The following is a 21,154-nucleotide window of genomic DNA, read 5'->3' on the forward strand; positions in this document are numbered from 1 at the left end:
GCAGCGGAATTGCAATCAGCTGCATGCAAATTCTGGCTTCGGGACGCCGGCCTGTGACACACGCCCGGCGCTCATATAGATCTCACTAAGATCGCCTCATAAACGTTTATACTCTCGTGAACATACCACGCTTCCAAACAGAGTGCCTGCTCCACGTTATTCGGTATTTCGAACGCGGACAAACGGTAAATCGCTGTCTTGAACGAGCCCCAAAAGCTACGGCGACAGTGAGGAACGGGCCGGGGACTCCCGCGCCTGCTTTCGAAGCGGGCCGCTAGGGGGATTTCAGTGGCGCCCCTACAGGCCGCGCTCGAGGCGTATAAAATAAATACCGCCTTATCGGCCGGGTAAACGATGAAAAGTGTGCTCATTTGAGCCAATCTACGAAGTGCAAGCAAAAACGGTAGCCCAGCTGACATTCACTTCAGTGTCCCTCTAAGTGCCCCAGAATTTATAACGAACGGCGCCCGTGTGCATCTGTTCGAACGTGTGACAAACAAAACATCACCACCATCGTTTATGACCAAATGCAATAATAATAAAAAGCAAGCATCAGTTTCATAGACAAACGCGTCAATTAATTGGTGTGTATAAATTGCGATGTTAAAACCGCGTAACCTACCGTTACCGTGGCCTAGTGGCTTGGGGCACCCGTCGCGGTATCGGGAGGTGGCATGTTCGAAACCCACCGCCGGATACCCACCGGTAAAAACGGGTACAAGCGTCCCGTCGGCCCTCGGTGCCCGGGCTTTATCAGGGATGGTTCGCTTGGGGAAGGTTCTGCAAAACTCCGCAATTTAATGCTGTTTCGAACGCTTCAACCCGGAAGGGCGGATCTATTTGAGGTTGGGATCTATGTCAATGTGGCGGAGGTAGCAGCCCAACACGCTCGCAGAGCCTTTTCTTTTCTTTTTTTTTTTCCCCCGAGCGCTAAACTTTTTTGCTGCCGGGCGACGTTCCAGGAAGTGTAAATTACAGCTTTTAGCTTATTATTGGCAAAACCGGGTAAGTTTCATTCTGCAATGCCGCCGCACGGGCGCGGCGTTATCTTTATCGCGAGCGCGCCTTTATCGCTGAAAGGTCAGAAGCCGCCGAGCGGGAGTGACAGATAACAGCTAGGCAGCTAGGCGCCGCGTAAGGCGCGAATAGCGAGAGTGTAGCTTAATCGCAGCTGATTGTAAGCTAGGAAGGAGGTTGGCATATCCGGAGGGTGAGGAGAGATAAACAAAAAATTAAGAAGTTCTGAAATGAATTACAGCTAGGTTCTTGTTATGTTGCAATACGGTACCGTTCTTGTGAGGATCTGCCGACAGTGCACTACACGGCCAACTGTACTGGTAGAGTACGTTTTTTTTTTTTTTTTTTGGAAGGGGGGGTGGGGGGTTCTTGAGCGGGGTATAAGAATAAGTGTTGTTCAGGCCTTTATCATTAACTCAACATGTTGAGTTAATGGTTGGTTGCAGTGGTTGGTTGCCCAGACGCGTGGTGGTGAAGCACGCCCGCGGGCGCGTATACGTCCAAGGTTGTTGACAACCGTACCGCACCCAATTTCTTTCGCTGTTCCTCGTCGTGGTTTTCATGGTACGAGGCGTGGTGACGTGAGCGCAGAGATGTGGAGACGGAATAGCTATGCGAGGGGAATCGATCTGCTGGCTTTGACAAGTTCTTGTGATTAGGGAACCGCAGGCAGCTTCGCTTAATTATTAACATCAAAGTTGCGACATTAAAGTCAGTGAAGTTGGGCTAATTTTTTTCATGTTCTAGCAGGACGCCTCCACAGAAAATCAGTCCTTAGAAACAGAACAATTCTTTCGGTGAAGAGGTCCCATACGTATTACCAATGACAGGACTGGGCATAGAAAGAGAAGCACTAAGAAGCGCTCTTCCTCTTTTGTAACCCAACCAGGCTGGCGTGATGTGGAGGACTGCTCTCCACGGTGGACGGGCCGCATTGACCGGCTTGACTCCCTCTTCCTACAAGTCATGGAGTCGCGGCCACTGCACGGTTGCACCGAACTCCAGCGAAGCAACACCGGCAGCGGCGTCGGTCCTGCGACGGCACTTGGGGGATCTGGAGAGCTGTGCGAGGTCACACCCATGCAGCAGGTAGGCTCGACTTTTTGGTCCTCAGTGCGCTGAAAGCACTGACATTGTTGTCAAGATTCAATTAACCTGCAGTTACCTGTGTCTTCATAGTAATTGCTGATAAGGAGCAGATGCATTGATGAGTGCATACTAGGAGTACCAAGGGATCAAGCACATAAGATAAGAGGAACCATCGCAGCGCTGCATCTTAATTTGTCTCTTCATCTGTCATCTCATCTTCAGGGCTGTTACCTTGCGAAGTGTCTCACCCACTAGTCCACCATTCTATCCTGATCGTGACTTTGCTTTTCAGGGTGACACGTACCCTATTTTCACGATTGTAACCCGCACATTTTTTTTTTATTCTCTAAAAGTAACCTTCAAATTTGTGTGCGTGTTACACTCAGGCTCAAAGCTGGAATCAGCTTCAAAGCAGCCATCAGTATTCCCATGTTGACAAAGGCCTCAGAAAATGTAATTTAATACAATTAAACCAAACTTTTTTCCAAATTTTTTCAAGTGGGCTCTGCGCATTACAATCAGGTGTGCATTGGAATCATGCAAATACGGTAACCCCAAAGAAAACACATTTCCACATTTGTCAGACTTTTAACTACCAACTGCCAAATCTTCAACAAAGCTTCACGAACTGACGAGTCTTCCTCTCTTCTCTCCCTCTCCATCCATATCGCAGAGGCGGCAGATGCGCAAGAGCATTCGGCAGCTGTTTGCGGCAGCGCCCAAGTTCCAGCGCACGCTCAAGCGGGGCGTGTACCTGGCCTGCCTGTTCTACAACGAGGACCGCATCCTGGTCACCACGGAGGAGACGCTGCCCATCCTGGAGGTGGACGACTCCTACCCGGCCTCCTTCCACACGGACTTCCACTGGCTCATGAAGGCACGGCGGCGCCCTCCTCTTCCTCGTCACTTTCCCGATCCGCTTTTGTAGCTGCAGAGGAAGCCACGTATAGCTAAAGAAACGAAAAACAAATGTTCAGGGACACCCAAGCACTTTTTAGGGCAGCCATGAAGACAATGAATACAAGTTTGGTTTATTACAAAGCTCGCTTTGTCCCCATCACAATTATATTAGTTTTGTCACAGACTTCACACACATAACCGAGATGTCAAGAAAATGGACTTGTGTTGACTCCCCTCCCACTTTCCGACGATCTAATCACTTGAATGCGATCGTGTAACTAAAACACTGATAACTGTGGGTTTCGGGTCTGGGCCACATTGTGCCACTCCTGCCCATAACAAAGTCACTGTAGCAGGAAATTTGAAAGTTTTTTTATATTTCTTGCATTTTAAAAACATATTTTGTGGCGGTAATGAGCTGATTGAGTTATCAGAGGCTAGTTATTTCAAACTGGACGAAGTTGCAACGTGTCTTCAAGGCCCCTTTAAAGATCCTGAATGAGAAAGCATTAACACCCGATTGGACACCTTAGATGCTTTGCTTCTGCCCTGTGTTCTTAAAAGGCTGTGTCCTCTTGCCGCGTGAGATGATTTGCTTCGTGACTGGCATCCACCTTAAGCTTTCAAATGGCTTCCATCTGCTTCCTACTACTATAAAATGTGTGCTGCTCGCTCCTGCCACCATGTATTGGGAGAGTTGGCAGCAATGGTCGATTTTTCGGCCCGTCGGTTTGTTTGCATGGCTGCGTTCGTTTGCATGGCATCCACTCCCCTCATCTGCGGTATACTGGAGTGGATGGCCACTTTTAGGAACAGCCTAGTTAAAGCATGTGCTATGGAATGCGTTGCGCTTTGAAACGCCCCAAAGAAATGTGGTCGAGGAGCCACTTTGCTGTTACCGACACCAGTGCCGTAGCTGGCTTTTTTGCTTAACGGGGCAATGAGTGCCTTGACACTAAAAGAACAATATTACGATGGTATAGCCGGGAGGCATGGAGCCCCGCTTGTGCGGTGGGGCATGATTACAGCGTCGAAATTTTGTGCCTATGCAGGTTGCGTGCACGTGGGATGATGTGAAGACACTCAGGCAGGACATGGAGAAGAGCCACAGCTCGTCTAACGTTCACTTCCGGAGCAAGCTCCTGCAGACCGTCGAACAGATGCAGGTGAGGCATATGAAGCTGGAATAGAACTGCCAAGTAAAAAACTCAGCTTGCATAACCTTCCGAGGTGAAAATATTTTTTTCTAGCTGAATTATTGAAACAGAAATTTCTTAGCTGGAAATAGGCAAAATTTCTAGCCAGAAATTCAGTTTCTAGCTCATTTCTAGCTGTCTGGCAGCTATTACTTCCAGCTAGCATTTGCCAGTCTGGCTGGAAGAAAAAAAAAACCTGCAAGCTGGAGATAATTGTGTCTAGGTAGACTAAGAATTTTTCTAGTTAGAAGCTATCAATTCTGGCTAGAATCTATAAATATAGTCACAAATGAAGCTGGAAATTATTCTTTCTAGAAATGCCCTTTTCATGTTCACGGGGGTTTCTACGTACAGCATATCCCAATGGCGTGCGCAGGCCAGTGCATACGTACCTGAAGCAGTTTTTCTTTTAGAACTTTTTGTGGTGAACATCTGGCGGGGTTTGCTTAGCATACAAGGGCAAGTGTTATCTCTGCCTGGACTTCCAAACATCGTAATTCTCAGGGATTGCTTTTAATGTATGTAGCAACCTTGCTTGGCATGAAAATGTGAACACTGTTCAGTGGATGAACAAAACTATTTTCAGATACCGCTGAAGGGAGCAGTCAGTGATGTGCCAAATAAACCTAGCTACAAGCAACTCCTCCCTCTGCACACTTTTTGGCAGCTTGACATGGAAATGCAGCTTTCTTGTGAAGTATAGTAAATGGCAGTAATGTCAACTGCTCTCTCTTCCTTAAAAGGAATCCGAGGGGATAGTTGGTCTTCTGACATGACAGGATATATCATGCACGAAAAGGGCAGGGCAAACAGAAAGAAGACACCACGCAGTGCAGACTAGCAGTGTGAGTTTACATGCACGTTGAAAATAGCTTCAGTTGGTTAGTCTGCACTGCGTGGCGTTTTCTTTTTCTTGTCCTTCGACCGCATTTAATCTCAAAGCTTTCTTATTTTTTTCTTTCCGTACTCCGCTTGAAATCAGAGTTTCAGTTGCGAAGCTCCACTTCCGAATCTGGGAGGTACGGGCCCCCCTGCTTTGTTAAAGTGTTCTGGCACGCCAACTAGGGCACGAAAACTGAAATCGATAAAGATTTACTTATTAGCAAAACCTAATAAAATAAAGCTTGCTTTTCAGTTCAAGAAACATTAAATTAAGTAATGTTCACTAATGTTTCAACTGTTTTTCTATTATGGCACACGGCAGCAGCCGCAAGCACTTGTGTGCTATTTCAACTTTCTGCTCACAGATGGCAGACTAATCAACTTTGGCCCCCTGTTTGCCCCAGCACAGGAGGCTATTAACCGCCGACCGCCTTTTGATAGCGGGGCCTATGGGGAGTTTCACAATTGCGGTATACTGAGTAACTCTGCTTGAATTCACGCTGCAGTCTGCGCTGGGCGTGCAAGACCTGGGCCAGGTGTACTACAAGCCCCTGCGGGACTACGAGGGCACGGCGGTGGTGTGCGTGGCCAAGTACGTGAGCGAGCCCAAGACGGTGAGCGCGCTGTCCGTGCGCTGGATCCCCCTGGCCAAGATCCAGCGCCGCATGCCCAGCGTCAGCGACGGCGGGGAGCTGCCATCAGCCTCCGAGCTGCTCGTCTCCTCCATACAGGTCCGTGCTGCTCCATCCGTTCGGCCTTGTGTGTGGCGAAAGCCGAACAAAGCTCGCTAAAAATAAAAGAAGAGAATTGGCTGACAATTACGATACTCCCAAATGCGAAATGGATTTGAGCGCAGTGTGAACTGCAGTCTTCTGGGCGATTGCACGTAGCTGCTGCATATATATCTGCTGTGTGTTCGCTGATGACCAGGCACGGATGGAACTCAAACTTAAGCAGCTCCCCCGTTCAAAAGTCTTCGATAAATATCACATATCACGTATAAGTAATGTGTAAGCAGTAAACATGCAAACACACGCACAAAAGCAGTACTCGTAAACTCTGAGGAATTTTTGCATGTGAGTCCCACCCCACTTCCTCAAGTATGCTACTATTCGTTGTTCCACTAAAGCTGGATGTTTTCTGTACACAAACATTTTGAAGTGATCACTGCATGTTGTGCGTTGCCTGTGCCTGCAAATGCTTCCTCAAAAGTGTGCTGAAAGTTTTGTTGGAACGTGGCTGTTGCAACCGGTGATGACGTTTCCGCAATGTGGGTTGCAGGAGATGATGACATACAACCAAACAAGCAGCCGTCCCTTGCCTCGAGGCCTCTACCTGGGCTACCTGAAACTCAAGAGCTCCATGGACCTCATCAGCATCATGGTGCCCTATCGGAATCCCAACGTGCTTCCTCACTGCCGCATACGGGACAACCCGCACGTCTCACGGTACGCCGCTTGCTCATGGGGAAACTTCAAGATTGGAACATTCATACAGTTTAACTGTTTCACAGCACTGGCAGGCACTGTTTGTTTTGTTTCGTGACACATTTCATTCATTCATTCATTTATATATGTATTAATAAACAAATAAATATATTTATTTAGTGCAAATACCTACGGTGCCAGTATGACGTTATTGTAGGAGAGCTTACAAATGAAAATGAGTCATACAATCACAAAAAACTGGCATCACAGTGAAACTGGCATTACACGTACCGTATTTACTCGAATCTAACGCGCACCTTTTTTCCGATATATCGGGTCCAAAAATTGGGTGCGCGTTAGAATCGAGTACGAGCCTAAATCTCCGATATCATATCGCCATCGGCATTTCAAAATGGCCGCCTCGTAGCGTCCTCCGTGTGCTGTGGTAGTACATGTGCTTAGGTTAGTCTACCCGTTTTCTGCGTTTGATCTACCAGCATGGACGTGCCGACAGCGAAGATACGCCGAGTTCATCATGATGCCGCTTTTAAAAGGAAAGTCATAATGTGTGCGGAGACGGACGGAAATCGGGCCGCATCACGCGCATTCGGAGTTCCGGAAACATGCGTGCGGGACTGGCGCAAGCAGCAGGAGACTATTTTCGCCAGAAAGGCTACACGAAAGGGCTTCAGTGGACCGAAGCAGGGCCGGTTCGCCGAAATAGAAGAGCGGCTCGCAGAATACGTTCAAGAGCAGCGAGCGGCGCAGTGGCCCGTGACGACCGAGCTGCTCAAAGTCCGGGCGATGCAGTTAGCCCTACAAACAGGAGCGATTTCAAAGCGAGCAGGTGCTGGCTGACGGGTGCGCGTTACAATCAAGATTTTTTTTTTTCGGGGGGGGAGGTCACGAAAAACGGGTGCGCGTTACAATCGAGGGCGCGTTAGATTCGAATAAATACGGTATATACCCAGATGTGATCAACTCAGATCATGTAGGCAGAGCACAAACTAGAACAGGAGTTGTTTTTTTTTTTTTTTTTTTACTACTGGAAACGGATAACTGCTTCAACAAGTTATCAAGCCTTTCAAAAGTGAACCATGATTCTCAGCTGACTTTGAGCTTCGTGTAGACTGAATGGCTACCCAATACTAAAAAGCGTGAACCATCTACCACCACAAATGCCACTGAACCTTCTTAATTAATTACCGTATTTACTCGCATAATAGACCCACTCGCGTAATGAACCCTCCCCCACTTTTCTTCTTGGGAATTTCCTTTTTTGTCACTTTGAATAAATAGAAAATGCACCGAGAATATGCTTTTATCTCAGCATCGTTGATGATGCCGTAGATGATCGCACCAACCTGGCATCACGCTAGAGTATGCGCAGAAATGCTAAAAACGCATATAACAAAAAAGAAATCTCAACGGTAGCTGGAGACGTGAGCGCGAATGCCGTGGCTCACAATTTAAAATTTGCGCGCTTGCGTAGCGCCACCTGTTGAACACAAAACGGACCATCTTGCGTCATGAAAATGTTGTGGTGTGTGAACAAAGCACAAAACGTTCTCCGCACTCCTTCCCTGCTCTTTGCTCTACCGGCTGGTTCTAGCGGCGTCCAAACAAAGCACTAAACGTACTCCTCACCCCTCTGCTCTTGCTGCTCCACGGTTACGCTGTGTGATTTTGTTGTTCAGCTGTGTTCCGACCTTTTTTTGTGCTCCTGGCGCGCGCTGTACGATTGGCTAGTACGTGAGCTACACAGCCGGTTTTTAACTGAAGGTGGTGGAGCATGCGTTGATGCACATGGCAACCACGTGGCTGGGCAGCATTTCAGTGTTGACCCACTGCGTGCGAGACGTTTTTGGGCGATGAAAAGAGATCCCCGTGTGCTCCGCAGCCCCAAAGAAAAGAAATTTCCCGGTGCGGGAAAAAAAGTTTTGGAGTGCCTTGACAGCGCGGAAGATGATACGCTGCGGGCCGACAATGAATGTTAAGCCGCAAGCGACTTGAACAGCTCCGTGGCGAGTAGGGGGCCTCTAGCAAGTTAGAAATAAAAGAAATTTGATTACATAATTACCTACATGTTTTTACAAAAATAATAAGGCTCTGATAGCGCTTCTCTTAGCAGCTTTATTGTATGAAATTTCAACTTCTAAAAATCTGTTGAAATTTTTTCCTGCATAATGAACCCTCCCCCGAAATTCATGCCGAATTTTCGGGGAAAAAAGTGGGTTCATTACGCGAGTAAATACGGTAGTTGCTGCATGGCGCTGGTGACATCTTAAATCAGCTCCGGAACTTGTGTCGAGCAGGCAATGCATGCAACCACCCATTTCCATTTCCACTTCCACTCTACTATTTTTCAGTGAGGAGTGGCAGTGGCTGAAGAGCTTGGGTGATCTCAACCAGCCGGTACCAACCCAAACAAGCGGCGACGAACTGCGGCCTGACGAAGCCCCGTCATCGTCGCCAGAGACTGGCGGAGAGCCTGAATGCAGCAGGCAGCCACCGGATGAATCGCAGTTGCGCTTCCAGCGGGCGGTTTCGAAAGCGGCCAGGAACCTCTTCACCCAACTGGAGATTCCACCGGAGCTGTACGACGCCCACAGGTATGGACCCAGCAATGTCCCTAACACTCTATCTCTTATAGGGACTCTGTACTACTTCCGATATAAACTTTAACTCTTTCCTTCCCCTCTGGAGTCACTGCAGAAGCTATAGTTATCACCAGCACAGAGCAGCACTGTGTCATTTGCTTGTCACACTAGATACGTCATCCGTTCATGTTTTGCTTTTGTGGCTCTCTTCTTAAAGTGGCTGTCAAATGCACTCATTGCTGCACCTGAAGGAAAGCCGGCCAATAGCGGCTACACCGCTGTAATTACGTAACTCGAGCGCTCGAAGAGCACCAAGACCAGGAAAGAGAGAAAATTTACTTGAGTGAGTTTTTAAGTTATCTGATGGGCATAGAGCAGTGATTTTTGGCTGAGGTACTACTTTGTGGCCTCCTATTATAGGTACTGGATGTGTTCAGTGACCACGTTCTGAAAGCATTTGAGACTTTGAAGAAAGTTAAAAAAAGTGTTGCAGGGTTCCTTTAAACACATTGTGAATGCAAAATGCACTTTATTTGAAACAACTCGCCTTCGGTAGCTCACTTCACATTATTGCAGCAGTGAAAGATACTTTTTAACTGGAAAAGTGCACGAAGTATTAAGGCTTCCAGATTTTGCGCTGCACGAAATTACGCAGCTCAAGTATTACGCAGCTCAAATATCACCCCGTGCTTCCTACCCTCCTTCGCCTAGTGTCAATTCACACTATAATAGCCCCACAGCTATCTTCTGGCTAGCCGAGATCTGAAAAAAAGATTTACATCCTTCCAGCCTGCTTTATATTTGAAGTCGCGAGAATTAGCCTGCTTTCTGCAGTGAGCTCTGTGGTCAGATGGCCAGCCTGGATGTGAACTCTGGAACTTCACATTTTGTGTTCGGCAGCGTTGTTTGCAGTGCGACGTTACCCGCCGTGGTGGCTCAGTGGCTAAGGCGTTGTGCTGCTGAGCACGAGGACGCGGGTTTGATTCCCAGCTGCGGTGGCTGCTTTTCTGATGGAGGCGAAAAGCAAAAATGCTCGTGTGTGCATATTTCAGTGCATGTTAAAGATCCCCGGTAATCAAAATTAATCCGGAGCCCTGCACTATGCAATACCTCATTGCTTGCATTGCATCGGCACGTTAAACCTTACAATCAATCAATTGTAGTGCGACGTGCAAACCCTAGCATGACAAACATGGTGCATCTTCTCTTCCGCACGCAGGCTGTACGACGCCGAGGTGGTGGAGCTGGCGGAGGGAGTGAGCTTCCTGTTGGTGCTGCCTGCGGTGGAGAGCGTCTGCTCGGTTCCCGGCCAGCGAGACGAGCTGACCTCGCGCGCCGACTGCCTGGCGCTGCCCGTGCAGGTGTTCGAAGTGGTGCACCTCAGCACCTACCAGGCGCCGCTCATAGCGCGCTACGCCCGCGTCTCTGCCATCCTCGAGACCGACACGGTGCTCGCACAACACGCCAACCGAGAGGTGATTCCTCTTTCACTGTGTTTCCAAACATCCAAACAACATGTTTCTCCTCCTACTCCTCCTGCTCCTCCTCCTTAATCATCATCATCTATTTGCCTTTAAAGGGACACTGAAGTGATATCTAAACATTGCGGGATTACAAGCGCAAATTGTAGTCCGGAGTCCCCAGGCCATGTTTCAACCACTGTAGGCGCGTTTACGCGATTTTATTTAGTAGAAAAACTAATTCGAAAACGCTGTCCTCCTCTCTTTACGCTCGCCCATTTTCTGTGGCGTTTTCGTGTGACGTCAGGAGGGGATGAGCTGGCAATTGGCTGCACCACGGCTGCGCTACTGCACGGCTCCCCGGCCGACAGAGTCCGTCGGCCCAGCGTTTCGTCCGCCGGCCGCCGGCGGGTCGTCGCAATCAAGGAGGTTAAAAAAAAATTGCTTGGTCGCAATTCGTTCGCTTAGTTGAAACGAAGCCAGGACACGTTTGTGAATGGAAGAATGTGCCTTTCTTTACTTGGTTTGTTTGTACACTGTATCTAGCTCCAAGTCAAGGTCGCTTCACACAAGCGCTGCACATGCGATGCTTCGCTGACTGGTACGCCAGTAGGAAAATATAAGGCCTCTTGAAGGCGGGAGAAGAGTCAGCGAAGTCAATATAGGTACTAAGCAAATAAAATCAACTGATATTTTTACCGTACGGCGTAAAACTAGGGCGCGGGAAGCACTTTTTTGCGCTGGGCGAACAAGCACAGCGGTCAGCAGCACGACTACGCATCTGCGAACGCTTTTCCGTCTACGAAATGCAATTGCTAGACGTGAGCTACTGTGGAAACTCGGGCGACGCTTACTGCACGATCGCAGTACAACAAATAGTCACCTAAGCGGCTTGAAATGCCAAAATTAAATAAAAGTGTAAACCGGTTGTACAATATATACCCTATATTAGCAAAGCATTTGCGTCCGGCTCTGTGGCCTAGCGGTCTGGGGCGCTGGAATTTCGCCGCAAATGTTTTGCGAGTCACGGGTTCGAATCCCCGCGGGTACGTGCTTTTTTTTTTGTAAGTTGACTTTTTTGTTTTCCGCCGATGTTTTCTATATTGAGTTCACCTTTTTTTGGGCCGCAACGTTCATGGCTACACGAACTAGTTCACAAAACGCGCGCAGGCTGGCACTGGCGCGCTAGCGAGTTCTCGTTGGCGTGCTGTTGCCATAAGCACCGACTGCTTGCAGATAGTGGGCACAGGCCAGAATGAACAGACCCTTGGCCTGGTGCGAACACGCTTTTTACGATACAGGCATGAGGGAGGCAAGCTCCAAATATGGGGGAAAAGCGCATGACATTTGGGCGTCTGCGGGTACGCGGAGGGCGTTCATGCACTGCGTAGGTCTCGGCTAGTGAATGCTACGACTACAAGCCGTCCTGGGAGGCTTATCTTGGGCATTTTACAGCCGACAACATGGCAGAAGCGCGGTACGATGATTACTGAGATATTGAGAATGCCCATCCAACAAAGCCATTGGTTATGTTTTACAGAACCGAAACCGAAACCGAAACTTGTGTGATTGCTAACCTTGGGCATCGTCCAATCACGGCGCCCCTCCTCTCAACGTCACAGCCTTAGTTGGTGCGGCCGCCGCAAACCGCGCATGGTAGTTTTTCTTCTTTCGCGCTTTGTAAAATAATTACCGATTTGTCAACCGGATAAACGATGAAAAGTGTGCTAATTTGAGCCAGTCTACGCAGTGCAAGCAAAAACGGGAGCTTGACAAATTCACTTCAGTGTCCCTTTAAGGACCCCTCACAGGGTATTACATAAAGGGGGGGGGGGGGAGTCGAACAAGCATACACAAAGGCAATTGCTGACCAAGAACATAAAGCAGGATACAATTCCAAAGTTGGGATTACAGGGAAATAATATTCATAAAACTCGCTACGCAACTAATGCCACAATTCGAAGTGGCATAAAAGTGCAAAATATAAAAAAGCAACTGGTTACACAACTAATACACAGACATTACGACGGTACAGTTTTCAAATGTGTTTCATTCAGAGGATTATGCTGTGAGGGGCGACGCGGGCCAGCGAGGGCCCGAGACGCGACCAAGGCACTCGAAGGCAGAAAACTAACTTTATTAGCGAGGCAAGACGCCTCGAGGAGCCTCTCAAGCTACTACCGCTGGCCGCGCGCCGCACACTCGCTCTCCTCGGCTTCGTGCTCGCTTTCGATGTGGCCGGCAGGTGTCGCCGTAGTCTGTGCGCTTGCGGCGCTGGCTTCTGATGTGTCGGGCAGGTGTCGCTAGTAGTCGGTGCGCTGGCTCACATCCGGCCCCTCTCTGTTGGACCAAGTCCCTTTGGTCACGCAAGTGGCACTGCTTGCTGCCTTCACTGCGAGAGAGAATAGTCCTTGAAGCGCTTAGGGGTTCGGGCGGCTTTTGCTCCAGGGGCTCCGCTGGCAGCTTCCACTCCAGAGGCTCTGGCCGTAACTTCCGTTCCGAGGGTTCTGGTGGTGGCTTCTGCTTTGCCGACACCGGGGCTTTTTGGCCGAATTCTTGGGCTGATGCAATTTGGAAGACTCCTTTTTCTTCCGTTCCGACTTCTGCTTTCGCGGTTTGTTGGAAGGGGGAGGCGGCGACGATGGTGGACGACGTAGCACGGAGTTGCTCATTGAAGGCTTTGCGGAGGCGGGTTCTGCGTGTGCTGGCGGTAGAAGCGAAGAGACTTTCAATGCTGCTTCTTTTTGAGAACTGTGCCCCTTGGAGGAACGCTTTTTGTAGCTGAACGACTTGTCTCGGTGCTTCTGCGATGACTTGTCTGCTCGCCTTGAATCAGTTTCTGACGATGAACTTTTGGCCTCAGACAATTTTGGCTCTGTGATTTTGGCTTCCAACTGCTTTAGTTCGGGTGGCTTGTGCTCTGCCTTGTGCTCAACATCTCCTGCAGATGAAGGTTTGGCGTCACATGACTTGTTTTTCTCCTGGGGTGGATCTTTGTGCCGCTCCTTGTTTCTTGAACTGCTCTTGTGCGCTTTACTGCTCGATGAGGACGAGGGCTTGCGGGAACTGCCACTTGTGCTGTTGCTGCTGCGACTTTTGCTCAACTTGCTTTTGGATTGGCTGCGTTTCTGCTCAACTATTGGAGAAGCAGCTTGCTTGCATGCCGCAGAGGGGCTGTAGGTGTTTGGAACATTATCTTGGCAAGATAGTGGTAACCACGGCTGCTCTTCTGGTCCTGGGAGTGGCAAACGCTGGAGGCCTGCTGATCTGTGATGTCCAGGCATATGGTGATTGAAAGAGGGCCCCTGGATCATAACAGCGTTCGACATCCTGGGCAACAGTCGTTCATGGCACCGAACAATCGTTCCTGTGGGTGCGTGGCGAATTTCAGTTGGCATGGGTGGCTGAAACACCAATTGTGCATGGCTTGCAGAAAACCAGTCTTCACCTAATATAAGTGGCACAGCATTATTATGGAGGGCGGCTGCTTCAACCAAGGCGGTGATAGGTCCGACAGAAACCTTCAAACATACGGCACCAGCTGGAGCTACTGTTTCTCCACCGACGACGACTAGAGGGGGTCTAGTCCAGGGCAAGAGGGGCAAAGAGCTGACCAGGCAGCGGGAAACAAGCGTCACTTTCGATCCACTGTCGGGAAATGCATCCACTTGACCAATCCCAGCAATTGTGGTGGTAACAAGGGCACACTGGACCAGTGATCCATCGAGGGTTTCCGAAGGGGTACTGTGGAGAGCTGGGGAAGAATGTGTACTAGACGTTGGAGCGGTAGCTCCAGATGGACACTTGGATGCGAGATGTCCTTTTTGGCGGCATTGGAAGCACACAGCTTCGGCCAAGTTCTGTCCAGGACGGTAGGCAGGAGCACCATGTTTAGCGGAGATGGTGTGGTATCGGAACTCTTGTTGGTCTGGTGGCAGGGCTGAAATTCGCTGTGGCCGGCTCGTTGTACGCTGAGTTGCGGGAAGGCGACTGTAGGCTTGGAGTGGGTGGTGTGGCGTTTAGATACCCTGGGCGTAAAAATGGAATGGCCGAATGGCTCAGTGTTTGATCAAGCTGAGTGACAATGTCCATATATGCTGCGACGGTCGCTGGGCGTTGTGCTGCTATAGTAGTGGCCAGGTTCGAGTCGGCAATGCCTTGAAGGGCATACTCTATGCGCTGAGTGTCCGAGAGAGTGACTGGGCATCCAGAGATGAGCTTCAGCTTTGCCAGAGAGTAGTTGACAAGATTCTCTTCGTGTGCTTGCACGCGACAAGTAACTACTTGTTGCCACTGCAGCAAGGTCTGCTTGGCGCTGAATTGATCTAGGAACGCTTGCCTGAACGTTTCCCACGTCGGGCATTGACGGCCAATGACGGCTTTCCAATCAGCGGCCGCTCCACGAAGTTTGCTCATGGCGACGGCGAGTAGTGTTGAAAGCTGCCACGAAGCAAGGTTTTGAGTTCGCTCCAACTCTTCAATCCAGTGGGACGCTGAAATGCCGCCGTCCCCACTGTAAGTAGGAAGCGATGCGGACAGGTCTGGAAGAGTTGTGACTTGAACAGGGACTGCAGCGCGTTGCGACACATGAAGGAGCTGCTGAAGTAAACCTGTCAGCAACTCGGTAGTTTGTGCTGCATCGGAGCCCGGCGTAGGCGGTGCTGTGTCAGGGCGCTGGGTGGACGCCGCGGAGTCTGGGGAAGTGGGCGTGGCTGAGCGGTTTTGAGCGATGTCGGCGATAAGGCGGTTTATTACTTCTTCCTTCGGCCCGGTAGCGTCCAGATTTCGGCGAGCCAACTCTTCACGGAGATAATCTGCTGTAAAGCCTGCGAGGTCCTCTGGCGTAGCCTCGTTCCAATTCACGAGCGGCATGGCGGTACAAGGCAGCAAACTGGTTACGAGACGAGAGGGCGAGTAGGGCGAACGGTGTGGGCACTGAAGGCAGGTTACTTCATCGGGCGGGCAGGCGCCAACACGATAGTTGGCGAAACACAGGGCGAAGCGCGAAATGGCTCCGGCGAAGTGGGCGGTAGCACTTGCACACGGAGGGAGCGCTGGGCGACGAAACTTCACGGGGCGATGCTCCAGGCACGGTTCGGGGTCGACTGCGCCAGTTGTGAGGGGCGACGCGGGCCAGCGAGGGCCCGAGACGCGACCAAGGCACTCGAAGGCAGAAAACTAACTTTATTAGCGAGGCAAGACGCCTCGAGGAGCCTCTCAAGCTACTACCGCCGGCCGCGCGCCGCACACTCGCTCTCCTCGGCTTCGTGCTCGCTTTCGATGTGGCCGGCAGGTGTCGCCGTAGTCTGTGCGCTTGCGGCGCTGGCTTCTGATGTGTCGGGCAGGTGTCGCTAGTAGTCGGTGCGCTGGCTCACAATGCTCATTGGCTATTTCATTTGGAAGCTGATTCCAATCCTCAATCGTTAACGGAGGGTGAGGCTCATCTTGGTGAGGAACATTTTGGACCAAAGTTATACACTATTTATGGCTCAGGGTTGTGCATTCAAAAAGCAGTAGAAAGAAGCACTTGATCTATGGACGACAGACAACTTGGCACGGCTATTGTTTCACGGGCCAACGCCACCTGTATAACATTCCCTGTCGCGTCAGCTGAAAATGGCCAAAGTGGTACTTTCCCGTTGCTTTCTTAAGTGCCTTTTACCACATGCTAGCCTTCAAGTGTGCTTTGTCTGGTGGCAATGCGTCCTTGTTTTCTTGGTGTCTGATAAAAATGAACGGAAAATTAACAGCGCAAACAGCAATAAGGGAATGAACACAATTCACTGGGACATTCATTTTCATTTATTGACCTCTGTGATATTTGTATTTGGATATTCCATAAGTTCATAGTGGGCAGAACTTTAATTTGCTTGAAAGCCAATTGGGACGTGCAGTTATGGAGCATCAAGTTCTCACTACCATCAAGTTTTCTTTTCTTGTTACTTAATTAGGAGAAATTTCTCCTCAGATGTTGTACAAGTACCAGGAGTCATTGCAGTGAAAATACTTTCTTGCTTAAATCTTCCATGTTAATAGATTTGCTTCACTGATGCTGCAAAAGGCAGCATGTTTGTCTTCAGCTCTACGAGGAGTTTTAACTCTCAATCACTCTCTTGCTCTCAGGCTTTCTCGGCTCCAGAAGTTGCAGCAGCGCGGAACCGGCTCATGCAGCTGCAGGAGTTCCAGACGCAACTGGAGCAGACATGGCGTGGCATGCGCTGGATCATGGATGCACTGTCTTTCGCCCGCGACCGCACGCTCAACGGAGGGCTGCCGCTTGGCGCCATCTGGACGACACCCAGCTCAACGGCACCGTCACCCACATCGTCAAGCCCCACTCGGCGACGGCCGACGCAGCCGTCCATAGTGCCGCCCATGACAACGTCGTCAGCCCAGGCGCGACGAGTCTCCCGCGTCGACGATCTCATCGACGCCAAGCTGTTCCTCACCGTCGGCGGACCAAACACCACGACCTCGGGAGCCGTCGGAGGCGCACCCGTTGAAATCCGGCGCTGTGCATCGGCGTCGCGCCTCGCTCTGGACAGGTCGCAAGAAGACGCGGACGAGATGGACGAGACGTCGTCGAACGAAGGTCGCGACGGATCGGTGTCCTTTGACGTCGACGATGACGACTACGAGGAAGACACCCTGTCGTCGTCGTCGCTGGCACCCAGTGTCCTCCGGGTGTACGCGGCGTACGAGTCGGGGCTGCCGCCCGGAACGAGTATCAAGCTTCACGTCACGGCGGAGACGACAGCGAGGGAAGTAGTGGAGCTCGTGGTGCGACAACTGAACACAGCCGTGATCGCCAAGGGGCGGACAGGCCCGCTGTACGGTGACGAGCGGCTGGCGGACTTTTGCCTCGTCGCTGTGGTGGGCTCGCGCGAGCGCTGCCTCAGCGGAGACTTTCAGCCGCTGAAGCTACAGAACCCATGGACCAAGGGGCGGTTGTTTGTGAGGTTACGGAACTCGGAGGAAATGTAGACTCCGCAGTGTGTCAATTCATGCTGTCTGCGATTGCGTTGTTGAGACTGGAGTGTGCTCATGTGTTTTAGAACTTTCTCCCGAGTAACATGGCAGCTAAAAGTTGAGGGTAAACTCGACGATGCTGCAAGTACACTCCGGCAGCAACTACGGGGGATTTTGACGCTGCACCGAGCGACACCTTTTTGACTGACGTGCGCGGTGACAGTGTTTTATTTCCGCAGGTAGTGAACAAAGCATTTCAAACAACAAGCAATCACGCAAGCTACTACTATTAAAGCCTCTTCAACTCATCGGCGATTCAAGAAGGGAGGCTGACTATACACACTGTCGACGTTGCGGAACTTTGTGAATTGTTGACAGACATAACTGTTGGCACTGGGAAAGTGCGGTTTCGAGCTGGCTTGGTTCACGTCGTGCTCCTAATTTATTTCAAAGTATGTTCTCATGTAGTGGTGCTGGGCGCCGCCATCCTGGTTTTGTCTAATTTATTTTGATCGTTGTGATAGCGTGTTTGTCGTGGGCGTCGTTCATTTTCCCAGTGTGTGAGACGGGCTGCCACAGTAGAAAGCCGGGGCAAGTGTGCTGGTGTGCGTAGGAAATTCGCTCCATGTTGACATTTCTGCGAGGTGTTTTCTGCGTAGAAATTTGTTTCGAGAGTTTAACCTAGATCCAACAGAAAGTATTACAGGCCAAAAAGTGAGCATTATGTGCAGCTCTGGTGTGCTTGCAGAACAATAAGTACTATAGCACTCCTGAAATAGAGCCACTTAGTGGCAGCTTGTACGGCTGAAAAAATGGTTGTAATAGTGTTCAAGGAAGGCATCATAACCAGAAGTGAAAAAGAGTAAACGTGAGCTCGCTTTGAGCAATAGTGCTCATAATGAAGATCAAAGTGTTTACCAATAACATGTAGTGTGGATAGGAAGTCTAAATACAAACAACGGTCAGCTCTTGTTAATTTTGATACCTGCTGGGACCACTAAAACTGCGCTGGATGAAGCAGATAAGTGAACTTACCAAAGTCAAAATACATTGCTTCCCACCCTCCTGGTCTCTATAAATTAGATCAATTAAGTGGTGAAATCGAATTAACTGAGGCTGAATTAACAAGAGCCGACAGTACTGATGAAAAGGTGCCTTAGCAGACAGAAAAGCCACTACAGTTCTGATCATCGCAAAGCCGAATGTAATGCGGGGCAACAACATGTTATTGTTACTAGGTGTAACTTTCTTTTCGTTGAGGGATCCAGAGTCTGTTGTTTAGTGTATCGAAGACATTTCTGTGTGAGACGCAGGTAATTAGATTTGACCAATAGTGACCAGCTGTATCTGTTATACAATGACTCTAAGTGAACCAGCCATTTGATTCAAAAACAGTGCAAACCTAGGAAAATATGGGGGCAAAACCTTTCAGCTCCTTTAGGGCACCTTTTTTGAAGTTGAGGCTTCAATGACTTTAGGCAAAACAAACTTAGAGCACACAGTGAGACATTTTAACACTTTCTTTTACCAAATTTCAAGCTTAGTTGTTAATGAAATTAATACAACATGAATAATGGCAATACTACAATACGTGATTATCATCTCACTTGAGGTCGAATTCATTTGAAGCGATGCGATTTAAAAGTATATTCTTGAAAAGGTTTCAACAAAACACAAATGTTTTCCTCAATTCCCACCAAATACTAAACTAAATGTCACTGTTATGTTCGAATCTTTGTTAGAGTAACCTGCTCCAACATGCAAAGTGGTAGAGTGGCAAATGCGTACAACTTAAATAGGAAAACGTAACGACAGACGAGAAAAGTGATGCTAGGTTTGTTTGAAAAGTACCCAAAACAAGAGTGTGTGGGGAAAGCAGCGTCAGAACTCGCTGGAACTAAAGAGCTTTGCTGTGGTACGTTTGGAGAATCTCTGTAAAGCCCGAGGGGTTCCACGAATTGGAAACCTCGGAAAAAAAAAAAAAAAGGCAGACATCATAAAGGTCTGTGACTACTATGTCGTACTTCTGATGAAAGAAGAAGCGTGTTGAGGAATGGTAACATTGCGGGCAATGGTTTGTCATTCTGACTTAATTGCTGCTGGCCACTACTTGTAGCGGCCTGTCGAGATCTCGGCAGCGTGGACCCTGAAGGTTGCACAGATATGGGTGAAAAGGTGGCAGCCGTAGTCAAAGTGTGTCTTGTGATATGACGTGTGTTTCCTAGGCTGCGGTAACTGAAGAAAAATGTGTTATATATATATATACATATATATATCTTTGTCCCTGTTCCCGCTGTTGTACATTTCTCTCTCTGGGTAGGACCGCAAAGTGAAACGCACCTGAATATGCATCGTCCATTTTCAGTGTCTAGAGGTGTTGAGCATTTTAAGCTTGTTTTATGCCCGCTGGTAAGCATACCATAGGAGAAAAAAAATACTGCGTATTCAAACGAAGGAGCCACGCTATACAAAATTCAGTGGGTAATGTTTTTCAGGCTAGGGTTATCAATGGCGCGAAGTACAGTGTGAGGTGTGTACGAACTGGGTCTAGAAATAGAGCAGTTTTTGGTGCGCAATCAGCAATATGTAGTCACTGTCAAGACCTTTGCTACAGGGAGCCAAGGAGTTGCTAGAATCTCAAGTAGCTCAAGAAATTTTTCGATACTGAAGTATATGCTTTTCATTCTCAACAAAATGAGATCCGACGCAAATCCATGCAGAGGTCAACCACTGAATCGTCAATTTGTGAATCACTAACAGATAGAGCTACACCAAAGGGATAAAAGAGGGTGAAATCAGAGCACTGTACTTCCAGTAATCAGCCAATGTTAACAGCCACCCACGTAAGCCGTCTTCAATAATCCACAACTTTTTGATTTGTTACCGCTAAGTTTACGACCCAGTTCACAGCACCGCACATGTGTACAGGAGTGTTAACAAAGGGCTTCTAAATGAAGTGCAACGCGCAATTTTATAGAGGCTAGGTGTACCAAAAAAAAGCTAAGCCACGAAACAGTTACCTCTCGCTCTTTGCAACTGAAAAACCCTCGAAACAAAACTTGGCCGCGCCACCGCAAGCCGGGAAAAATAAACAACACGATTTTTGTAATCGTCCACAGTGAGAGCATACTGCATTGCCGTTTGTTTCCCCATGCAACGCTGTAACCTGTTGTGTGTTTGTGTTGGCAGGAAAATGTTGTTTGAACGCTGTTGAAAGCATAATGTGTACATAAATGTTCTGTTCTTTTGCATATACGCTACTGCCTCCCAGCTTCGATTATTTGTAGCACAACATGAACTCTACAAACAAAAGCATATCCAGTGTACAGGTAAGGATTACAGGAGTGCCGTATACAGTGAAGAAATGATGCTCGCACAAAATGAGTTCGGACAAGACTAGTGCTTTAGAGGGGCAATGCAGACAAAACACAATTTGGTTAATTCGTAAGATTGCCTTGTTAAAATACTTCTGACACAACTTTTAACGCACACTTTGCTCAGCTCAGATAACCTAATGGAACTAGGAAAAAGGGAATGGCCATGTGACGCACAAGCTCATTTCCCGCAACAGAACCTATGATGTCATATGCCCAGCTGTGCGATTGGCTGGGGCC

General features: G+C 49.0%; 1 protein-coding gene across 4 annotated transcripts in view; it reads left to right on the forward strand.

The window, feature by feature from the left end:
- Window positions 1-20,796, forward strand: part of Wake (ankyrin repeat and fibronectin type III domain containing protein wide awake) — a 585,518-nt gene extending 564,722 nt beyond the window's left edge. For all 4 annotated transcript variants that reach the window (XM_077670881.1, XM_077670882.1, XM_077670884.1 and 1 more), the window contains 8 exons: window positions 1,907-2,106; window positions 2,780-2,983; window positions 4,059-4,172; window positions 5,591-5,815; window positions 6,366-6,532; window positions 8,881-9,123; window positions 10,331-10,586; window positions 16,695-20,796. In XM_077670881.1, coding sequence (XP_077527007.1) covers window positions 1,907-2,106; window positions 2,780-2,983; window positions 4,059-4,172; window positions 5,591-5,815; window positions 6,366-6,532; window positions 8,881-9,123; window positions 10,331-10,586; window positions 16,695-17,555 — 2,270 coding nt within the window. In that variant the 3' untranslated portion in view covers window positions 17,556-20,796. The remainder of the gene's footprint in view (window positions 1-1,906; window positions 2,107-2,779; window positions 2,984-4,058; window positions 4,173-5,590; window positions 5,816-6,365; window positions 6,533-8,880; window positions 9,124-10,330; window positions 10,587-16,694) is intronic.
- Window positions 20,797-21,154: the final 358 nt, after the last annotated feature.

Source organism: Haemaphysalis longicornis, unplaced genomic scaffold (assembly GCF_048455015.1).
Source record: "Haemaphysalis longicornis isolate Haplotype H1 unplaced genomic scaffold, Haemaphysalis longicornis Haplotype H1 scaffold_5, whole genome shotgun sequence".
NCBI lineage: Eukaryota > Metazoa > Arthropoda > Arachnida > Ixodida > Ixodidae > Haemaphysalis > Haemaphysalis longicornis.